At 35.0% G+C, this 10,933-nt stretch overlaps 1 protein-coding gene across 5 annotated transcripts in view; it reads right to left on the bottom strand.

Annotated features, from left to right (window-relative positions):
* Nucleotides 1-1,209: 1,209 nt before the first annotated feature.
* PAN2 (PAN2-PAN3 deadenylation complex catalytic subunit PAN2) overlaps nucleotides 1,210-10,933 on the bottom strand; it is a 28,606-nt gene continuing 18,882 nt past the window's right edge. For 4 of the 5 annotated variants that reach the window (XM_089729026.1, XM_089729023.1, XM_089729024.1 and 1 more), the window contains 6 exons: nucleotides 10,014-10,098; nucleotides 9,740-9,828; nucleotides 8,723-8,837; nucleotides 8,087-8,292; nucleotides 7,240-7,389; nucleotides 1,210-5,774 (listed from right to left, as the gene is read on the bottom strand). In XM_089729026.1, coding sequence (XP_089585152.1) covers nucleotides 7,272-7,389; nucleotides 8,087-8,292; nucleotides 8,723-8,837; nucleotides 9,740-9,828; nucleotides 10,014-10,098 — 613 coding nt within the window. In that variant the 3' untranslated portion in view covers nucleotides 1,210-5,774; nucleotides 7,240-7,271. The other variant, XM_089729027.1, reaches the window with a different exon arrangement.

The following is a 10,933-nucleotide window of genomic DNA, read 5'->3' as shown; positions in this document are numbered from 1 at the left end:
AGATATCACAACCTATACGGACGTTTCTTAGCGCGTGCATATATAACCCTTTTTAATAAATTAATAACATTTATAAATAACAATTTAAAATTATGTTGTCGTAAATTTAGATTTTGATTTTTCGCATTTTTTTCGGTTTAGATACGTTTTTTTGTGAGGTACTTTTTTCAAAAATACTTGTGATTTTTGGGAAATATGTGAAAATAAGCTCAAGACTAAAATGGTTAATATAGGTACCTGTTAGCCACCGAAATTTTGAACATTTAGGTTAATTTAATTAGAATCTGATTACCGCGATCTGCCGCGAGGCAATAAATGTGTTCCAGTTTGAGGAAGGGTGGGACAGCTGCCGTCTTAATAGGAAGGAATTTAAATGAGAACAAGAAGGAATAGTTTAATCTATCTATACTAATATATAAATCTACGGTGGTTTTTACGAATGTTCCGTTAAAACTACTGAACCATGCATCTGATTGACTTGAAGCTTGGTATCCATGTAGAAAATACATGTACTTAATGTATAGGCTAATATTTAAATGAGTGTTGAACTCCCTACACCAGTTGCGGGGGCGTTAATGATGAGAATCTTTGTGGGGATGAGGAATAATAATGTTAATTTTAAATGCCCAGCGAAGCGGACGGGTATAGCTAGTTTATTCATATTTTTGTTAGATGTCGGTTAAGAGAGAACCGCTCTGTTGCATTTTGAAGTTGTCATGGCCTAAGAGATAAGACGTCCGGTGCATTCCTGTTGAGCGATGCACCTGTGTTCGAATCTCAGGCGGCTACCAATTTTTCTAATGAATTACGTACTCAACAAATGTTCACGATTGACTTCCACGGTGAAGGAATAACGTCGTGTAATAAAAGTGAAACCCGCAAAATTTTAATTTGCGTAATTACTGGTGGTAGGACCTCTTGTGAGTCCGCGCGAGTAGGTACCACCGCCCTGCCTATTTCTGCCGTGAAGCAGTAATGCGTTTCGGTTTGAAGGGTGGGGCAGCCGTTGTAACTATGCTGAGATCTTAGAACTTATATCTCAAGGTGGGTGGCGCTGTGAGCTCATCCACCCATCTAAGCAATAAAAAAAAAATAGAATCATAAAATCAATAGTAGCAGTATAATTTTACTTCAACATTATTTTGATGTATACAATTAAACGTTATCTTTTGAGTAGGTAGGCATTATGTCGAAAATAAAACGCAAATGTGAAAATATCTTTTTATTTATTTTAAAACCAGCCACCGTACAAGCGGAATATTGTTTGAAAAAATAGAAATACTGATCGTGATTTGACTTTTTTTCTTTTAACAATACATCGATTTTTGCCTTCGATCTGTTATTTTTTTTTTTTACTTTTTAATAAAATATTTCGTTCGTTCATGTCATACGTACGTTGCGATATTAAAAAAAAAACAATAACTTTTCATTTCATCTTAAAATATTGTCACACATTGAAATGATTTATCATTTGGCAACATTACAGTTGTATTTGTATTATTAGTTGCAGATACTATTTAAAAAAACTGATCCAAATCTAATGCATTATCATACCATGAAATTGACTAGGTAACATGTCAACTTATGTTAGTACACCGTTACTGTTGTGTACTGTTTCATCAACATTTATTTTATACGGTTATAGAGAATCAAAGAAAATACACTAAATCAATGAACACAAGATATAAATATGACGCCATTACATTATATTGATTAATAAAAGCTTACGGTACTTCCCACATTCCAAGCTTCTTTCATCACACTTTTTACTGGTGGTAGGACACTCTTGTGAGTCCGCACGGGTAGGTACCACCGCCCCGCCTATTTCTGCCGTGAAGCAGTAATGCGTTTCGGTTTGAAGGGTGGGGCAGCCGTTGTGACAATACTGAGACCTTAGAGCTATATCTCAAGGTGTGTGGCGCATTTACGTTGTAGATGTCTATGGGCTCCAGTAACCACTTAACACCAGGTGGGCTGTGAGCTCGTCCACACATCTAAGCAATAAAAAAAAAAATTAAAGTATATGGATTTGAATAGAATAAACTATTGGTATAACCAGTCTTATCGATATGGTTTTACAGGTTTGACATGACGGTCTTAAAAAAAAAACAAGTTGCATAATCTGTGAATCAATGTCACTTTTCGTATGATTGTCTACATATCCGCCATTATTCTGGTGTCATTCCAAAAATATATATATATCACATCAATGTGTGACGTGAACATGTATGTAATTGTAAATATAAATCTGTAGAAATATAATTATTTATTTCGCATTTTTCATAAGAATTTTTGTCGAGGTTACAAGAGAATCGAGATTGCACTTATTTATTATGCTTCTTAAAATTTTTGTACCAAGTTGAGTTTTTTTTTCTTTCTAATTGATATAAGGCCTTGGTCTTTTCTTCTTTAAGGCCTTCTCAAGCGTTGTCTCAAACGTACAACGGTAGCATTTAAGGCTTTTTTTATTACTATTATATTATTTAGAATTATCCAATTCTGTAACAAGACCATCCAATTTCATCATCATATTGATTTGATTTTTATTAAATAAATATTGATTCTTACTAAAGCAACAATCATGTTTGGTAATTCGTTTTATTTTTATTAATATTTAGTTCATTATTTTAACCGACGGAATTCTTAGTCATGTTTTTCATGAAGTTCCGATGATTGTCACTCCATTACAATCTTATCTTCCATACATTTGCATTTTATATCTTACTCTGTTACTATTTTTTGCAGTGACTTCTTTTCGCACGATGTATGGCCTCGGCGATAGAAAAAAGGTTATATTGAAAATATACAACATATGTTATTGCCTGTATATTGGTTTAATGTTGTTGTGAGTTGTGTAGATTGTGGTTTATACGTATTTATAATATAAACCGTTGATTAACCCTTCCCCTACTTTTAGAACAGTTTGGTTAACACTTTGACAGCCACCGGCCACGGTATGTTTAGTGACGTCACGTTAGTCATTGGTCGCGAGCACTTGGTAATTTTGCAATTGTAATTTATTAATAATTTTTTATTGCCCTTATAGGGAGACGAGCATACAGCCCACCTGATGGTGAGTGGTTACCGTCGCCCATGGACTTCAGCAATGGCAGAGGCAGAGCCAAGCCGCTGCCTACTGTGTCCATACTTTGGAATAAAAAGTGCACAACTGAATGAAATATGTATTTCTTGTTTGTTATTATTATGCTATTTTAATTTGATATGTTAGTAAGCCTGCACTCTAGTAGGTACTACCATACTGATTATACTCGTCGCGATAATGTCTTACGATTCAATTTCAACGGTAGGAAAAACACCGAGATTTCAATCGTCATATCTCAAGGATATGTCTATGGGCTCAAGAAATGAGTTCAAGACTAAGCATTCCGGAGAAATCAAATTATATATTTTTTAATTGAATGAGATATTTGTACGAATTGAGTGGGTTCATGTTATCAGCGAACTTCTATAAAACAAAACCAGGCGCTGTATGAAAAACAATAAACATAATTATATATATTTATATATCGCTAAGGCCAATACGTGTGCGTTTGTTAAAAAAAAAATACGTGAAATTTATATTAATATTATTAAAAAAAGAGTTACGACGATCCATCGCAACAGAGCAACGCTTGACTTCAGAGAACATAAAGTATTAATATCAGAATATCAATGTATCTTCAAATTTTCAAATTGTATTCCGTTCTAATGTACTTTGGAATAAAGACAACTTAAATGTAATGCGAGTCGAGGCCGTAATAAAAAAAAACATTTAACCGTGCAATATTTTCTTCAGATATAATTAAAACTATTTATACGTCGTCACGACGATGAAAACGGTTATGTATTGGAAACGTCGGAAATAATATATTGACAAAAAAAGAACCGTTAAATGTACGTTCTACTGGATTTTTTGGCGGGAACGTGAAGTTGTGTAATTTGTTTTATTTTGTCTATTTAGTGTTTTTTCGGGTTTAAATGTGTAATAACGATGGTTTATTAACTGTTTAATATCTGTGAAAGTGCACAAATGTGAGAAAATGAAACAAAGCCGCTGGACGCAACTTCTCGGGATCCTCCAAAAAGTCCACTGAAAATATCTCAGTAAATGACCACCATTTTACTGAGATTATATTTCATCCCATATCATCTCATTTCATTTCATTTCATCCCAGTAGATTAATGTCTCAAATTAATAATTTTCAATTCATTTCATTCTACTCCATATTATCATTTTTCATAAAAATAAGAATAAATTAAAATAAGACATGACTTAAAGGTCTTAGTTACTAGGTCATAAAATCCCTTTAAAAAAAATGTACGATCTACTTTTTTAAATGTCAATTTTAAATGACTTTTTTTACGATAACAGATTTTTTGAAGAATTTCATCTTTAGTTTTGTATTTTCATTAGGACTACCAACCAAATATGCACGACCCAAAAAAAAACTTTTTTTGTTTCAATGAAAATTGGACCTTTTTATCAACGAAAATTTATATGGGTAAATTCATTACGAATTGACAATCTGAAAATATTAAATCACGCGACATAATCTATATTTTGCGTCTCGTGATTAGGACAGGACACACATACACATATCATTTAATTGAGAAACATATTCATCTATATGTATTCGTAGTTTGGCAGAGACTTGATTGCGATGGATCGTATAACCGATAAAGGCATCTTCATTGCAATAGTAACGGACTTTACGTTTCATATCACAAAATTTATTTGACGCCGCCATTAAAAAAAAAATACATTACACGATACAGATTAAAAAATATATGTGACGTTTGATAAATGTCAATTGGTTTAAAAAAAAAAGTCTGTTTTCTTCGCGGGTTTTTGTTTAAGTTGACATATCAATAAATGTGTTTTTAAAATGACAGCACAGTGTAGCCATATGTTAAGTCTCTTCAACGGGTGCCGAATGTTTTTTTTTTTAAATATATGTAGGTAAATTATAATATGGTAAACAAATTGTGACTTTTGACATATTCAAATTAATGTAAACGAATGCCGTCTTAATTTGTCTTCATTGGCCACAGTTCCTATACAATCAGTCGTTTTGTGTAAAACCAATGGAATGCATAAATATGCAAAATGATATACGAACTAAAACTTTAATAACGTAATACACAATTATAAATACTACACAGCCTACAAGAGCCCTTTAAATCCATTGAATTTTTTTAATTAAAAAAAAAAAATCTGTACGCCCTCTATTTATGACAAATCGAAACGTATTATTAATGATTTAAAATCTCCAAATTACTGTACAGTAAAAATCGCGCGTTAACAATGTTGACTGTATTATTATTTCATTGGACCGAAAAAAAATGATTAACTTATGTTTTTTTTTTAAAGTCACATAGAGCATGTACTAATTATTATACAAAAATAAAAGTGAGATCTGTGCATTAGCGCAATGTTCGTTCGATTAGTTTCGAAATTCCCTAAAAGTATGTAGTTGATAAATGAATAATCCCTGGCAAGACCTAATTAATCGCTGTCTCGGAAACACAATTTCAATCTTACGTAAGTGCGATAAGACTTAATTTCGCGCAACACGAACGACCCGTTGATAAGACTTCATTATCCAATTCATTTCAGACTCGACCATCACACGTACTGCAAACAAGCGTTTGTTCGCGTAATCACCTTAATATTCACTAAACTTACATCTATGAGGAAATTTCAAACGTAGTCGTATTGCGTTGGCGGACGTACACAATAGTAAGTTTGTTCCATGCTGTATGGGCCTGCGGTACTGGAAAAGAAAAAATATTATTATTTTATAGCTAATTCGTGCAATTGATTATAGACTTTAGAAATAAGACAATAGGTATGCTTTTAAAAAAATATGTGCGCGTTCAATTTGATGCATGTGAAAGAAGTGAAACTTCTTTTGCGGTGAGTAGTATTGTGGTTTTCTTCATTTTACTTCCTTTTAAGGAAATTGATTTATTTAATTGATTTATCAAATATGTCTTGTAATAGACAATGCTGTATATAAGAGAAATAGCCTAGCACGTTTTGTCCTTTCCCTCTCTCCAAGGTCGAGTGGTTCGCGAGACGCTGTCTATTTTCTCACTCTCACTCTTCCTAAATTGTATCTTTTCTCTCTAGACGTAACGAATCTGTCGCGAGTTAAATTTTACTCTCAACGCGCCTAAAGAAGTTTCACTTCAAAAATCGCTTTCATGCGAATCCGAGTTTAATCTATAATAATATTTTTCTTGGTGTAGCAGCTATGAGATATTGAACTTAGTTTTTTAAAGAAAGCTTATCCTAATAATGGTTGTGTAGATAAAACTGATATACCGAGAAGCGTCGTGACCTAAAGGATGAGACGTCCGTGGCAATCGTATCTATCGTAAATCTTATCCCGTTTTTTGCGAGTTTGCTTTTTACTATAAGATGTTGTTATCCCTTCACCGTGTAAATCAATAGTGAATATTTATGAAGTACGTATTTCATTAGAAAAATTGATACCCGCCTGCGGGATTCGAACACCTTTGCATCGCTACATACGAATAATATAATATATAACACGGGTCAACACCAAATTTGACTTTGATTGCAAACCATAAAATTTCGATATTTTAGATCGTAATTAGACGAAGAAAAAAAAATACATGGCATGAAACAGTTTGCTTTTGAACTTTAATAAATTGACCACATATAAAACAAAATGCATCAGCATCGTATTTAGAATTTCGTGACATTTTAAGTTTTTTTACTGGTGGTAAGACCTCTTGTGAGTCCGCACGGGTAGGTACCACCACCCTGCCTATTTCTGCCATGAAGCAGTAATGCGTTTCGGTTTGAAGGGCGGGGCAGCCGTTGTAACTATACTGAGACCTTAGAACTTATATCTCAAGGTGGGTGGCGCATTTACGTTGTAGATGTCTATGGGCTCCAGTTACCACTTAACACCAGGTGGGGTGTGAGCTCATCCACCTATCTAAGCAATAAAAAAATAAAAACTCGTGTGCCATCTAGTGGCTCTGTGTAAACGTAAGCACCCCACTTTTATAGCGCGGCTTTTTGATAAAAAAAATTAAAAATGAGTATTATTACTATAACTATCACAAGAGCAAACTTTATACCAAAAAAAGGTATTTTATTTTCGTTTTAGTGAATAATTAACCCGAAAAGCCTAGTATAAACGTTAGGACAAAGAAAGAAATTTTTTTTGTAGAGTTGTGTAATATATACACGTATAGACTGACCGCGTAGTGTATGGCCCATACAAGAGCGTCGGCTATGAGCTGACGTCACCGTTGCACTGTCCGCCGCCGGTTGCCGTGTAGAACAGCACGCAAGGCGTTTTCCACCACACGCCGAAATGTATCACCTCGTCCGTACTCACCGGAACGATACTGAAAACAATAAGAAGGACAATGCAAAACGTGTAGGTAAGTGAAGTAAAAACTCTGGATCCATAATATTTTCTGGATTATATTTTTTATAATCTGGATAATATTTTTTAAATATCAATAAAAAAAACATTACGCACACTACCATGTATTTGACATACACACGCGTGCATACTATTTGTTTATTGTCCAACTTTTCTTATTGCTTATAGTCTGTGGTTAAATTGAGAATAGATTAAACATTGTTTGTCTTTATTAATATTTGTCTATAATGTAGTCTTGGGGTAATCTGTGATTATAGAAATATAAATAGTCTTTGGCAATAGAATCATAATAGTGTACAGACTTAATATATCAATTAATTATAGTCGAATTTCGACTACCGCGGGGACCACTAGTTCTAAAAGAAGGCCTTCAATGAGTCTCGTTTAATATAACAATAGTTTATTTATTTATCTATTGCTTAGATGGTTGGACGAGCTCACAGCCCACCTGGTGTTAAGTGGTTACTGGAGCCCATAGACATCTACAACGTAAATGCGCCACCCACCTCAAGATATAAGTTCTAAGTTCTTAGTATAGTTACAACGACTACCCCACCCTTCGAACCCTTTAAAGATTTAAGCATACATAGAGATATAGGGACAGAGAAAGCGGCTTTGTTTTATACTATGTAGTGATAGTGTCTCTGTTATCTCACCATAGATCGTTGTACATGAACCATTGAGTTTCGCCGTCCCGGACCGTGTGTATGTAGGCGACCAAGTTCTTAGGGTTGTCCTCGACGCAGACGACGGCGGCCGAGAGCGAGTACTCCTCCTCGAGGTGCGTGGTCACGTACTTCTTTTTGTGCCTGCTCGTGTCCGGTCGGTTGATCGGCGAGCTCTCCGCTGAATTAGCTTCGATCTGCAAAGGTTTGTACACAATATGAGACGTCATCGGATAAATCAATATACGTATATTGGTTACTGGTGGTAGGACTTCTTGTGAGTCCGCGCGGGTAGGTACTACCATCCTGCCTATTTCTGCCATGAAGCAGTAATGCGTTTCGGTTTGAAGGGCGGGGCAGCCATTGTAACTATACTGAGACCTTAGAACTTATCTATGGGCTCCAGTAACCACTTAACACCAATCTAAGGAACAAAAAAAAATGCTTTTCGAACGAAAATATATAAACGTTGTTTAAATATGTAATAAACGTTTCTTAATATGTGCACAATCATAATTTCTTCACACAGAGGGACATACAGCATTCATCTAAATATATATTTATATGTACCTAGCTTGGATTAAAAACGCAGTTATTTGCATAATTTTTCAATACTTCAACATAAACCTTGTCGTTGATGATGACGTCACCGTCTGACTGAAGCCGGATGAGCAGCTGAAGCGGCAGCATGCAGTGCGACTCCTGGCTCGAGCCCTTGGAAGAACTTTGTGATGTATTCGGCCTAGTTTCAACGTAAACAATATCATTCATTACATTTATTATCTGTGATAATCTGTGATAGTATACTGGCCTAGATACGGCCAGAAACTCAAAAAAAAAACTGTTATAGTATAATTATTTGGGATTTTTTGGTAGGAACGCGAAGAGCGTAGTTGTGTGAATTGGTTTATTTTGTCTGTTTAGTGTTTCTTCAGGTTTAAATGTTTAATATCTGTGAAAGTGCACAAATGTGGGAAAATGAAAGTCGCTGGACGTAGCTTCTCGGGATCCTACAAAAAGTCCACTGAAAAAGTCTCAATAAATGACCACCATTTTACTGAGCTTATATTTCATCCCATATCATCTCATCTCATTTCATTTAATTTCATCCCAGTTGATATGTCTCAAATTAATCATCTTCATATCATTTCATAATTTTTCATAAAAATAAGAATATAAATTAAAATAAGACATGACTTAAAGGTCTTAGTTACCAGGTCATAAAATCCCTTAAAAAATGGGACTTTTTAGCGGGAACGCGAAGAGAATATTGTATGAATTGGTTTATTTTGTCTGTTAAGTGTTTCTTCAGGTTTGAATATGTAATAACGGTGATTTATTAATTGTTTAATATCTGTGAAAGTGCAAAAATGTGGGAAAATTAAAGTTGCTGGACATAACTTCTCGGGATCCTCAAAAAAATCCACTCAAAAAATCTCACTAAATAACCACCATTTTACTGAGATTCTATTTCATGTCATATTATCTCATCTCATTTCATATAATTTCATCTCAGTTGATTAATTTGGGTTACAAATAAAAATCTTATTACTTGACGCTGGCTAAAAACCCTTCAGGAGCCAAAAAATAAAGAAAAAGAAGAACAAGATAATTATTTGATTTTGTCGTTATCATAATACTAACCGATCGGGATGTTTGAAATGACAACCCGGTCGTGCGCAATGTAAGCCGTAGCGACACGGCTTCCCGCTGCCCCCTCTCTTCAAATCGGACTAAAACACACACAAAAATCAACCATTACGAACACTGTTATATGATCTATTTTTGCATAACACAAAATGAACTGTAACGTTTTCGAAAACTAAAATAAAATTGTATAATGGTTTTATCTTACCAGTAGTAATAATAGTTGGAAATAGTTGGTATAATAGTTGGTATTAGTTGGTATTTATCTTACCATTTCCTTTTGTACTCCTTTAGCCCAATACGCTTTCTCTCTGACCGTAACTCCTCCACAATTGATCGCCAATATAGGGGGTAGTCTGCAAACACATCAATCTCACAATTTTCTACATTTTTGTATAACAAATTTAACAGACATAAGTCTATACAGAATTCAAATGAAAATTGATAAGCATTAAAAATATTTATGCTACACGATTTTCTGTTTTCTTGTCGGTTTCGTAACAAAAGTTTTTTTACATGAAGGGGTTGTCAGCCCCTTGCATAACCCCCGAAATGCAGGAGGACCACACCCTACTTTGATCAGCGAGACCATCGGACTTACATGAAGAATGATTACGCACGATAGCAGCTGCTGTATCTCCGAATGATCACCTCCAATTGTTGGAACCTGGTACTTCCAAGTCCGGGAGCATGTTAACGAATCAACGTCGCATCGTACATTGATGGCTGTGATTGGCCAACGATGACGTCATATCGCACGAACCAATCACAAAACAGGAAACGAAATAGTGGCACCAATTGTCAAAATTAAAAAAAAAAATTACACGAAATAAAACAGATGGACGCGCATGTCAATTCTATTTTGTAAAATAATTAAAAATAATATAATGAGTATTTGAAGAAGTTAACGCATTTATTAATTTTCTTGGCCACCTCAAGATACCTCTAAGAAATAGACGCAACATTTCTATTGGTCCTTGGCACGTCCGGAAAAACAAGGTCGTGGAAAGGCTTTTTGGTGAGCCAAATATTCTGGGGGAGATTAAGGCAAGAAGGCTCGGATGGCTTGGTCGTGTAGTGCGTATCGAGCGGGATCGGGCTGTGAAACGGGTGTACGCGGGTGTACCGGAGGGACGCCGCCCCGTAGGGAGGCCCTAGTACCGCTGGTCTGACGCTGTGGAAGGAAATTTA

This window comes from Bombyx mandarina, chromosome 08, assembly GCF_030267445.1.
Source record: "Bombyx mandarina strain Sakado chromosome 08, ASM3026744v2".
Classification (NCBI taxonomy): domain Eukaryota; kingdom Metazoa; phylum Arthropoda; class Insecta; order Lepidoptera; family Bombycidae; genus Bombyx; species Bombyx mandarina.
Note: the sequence above shows the minus strand (reverse complement) of the source record. Positions and strands in the feature narration are given on the sequence as shown.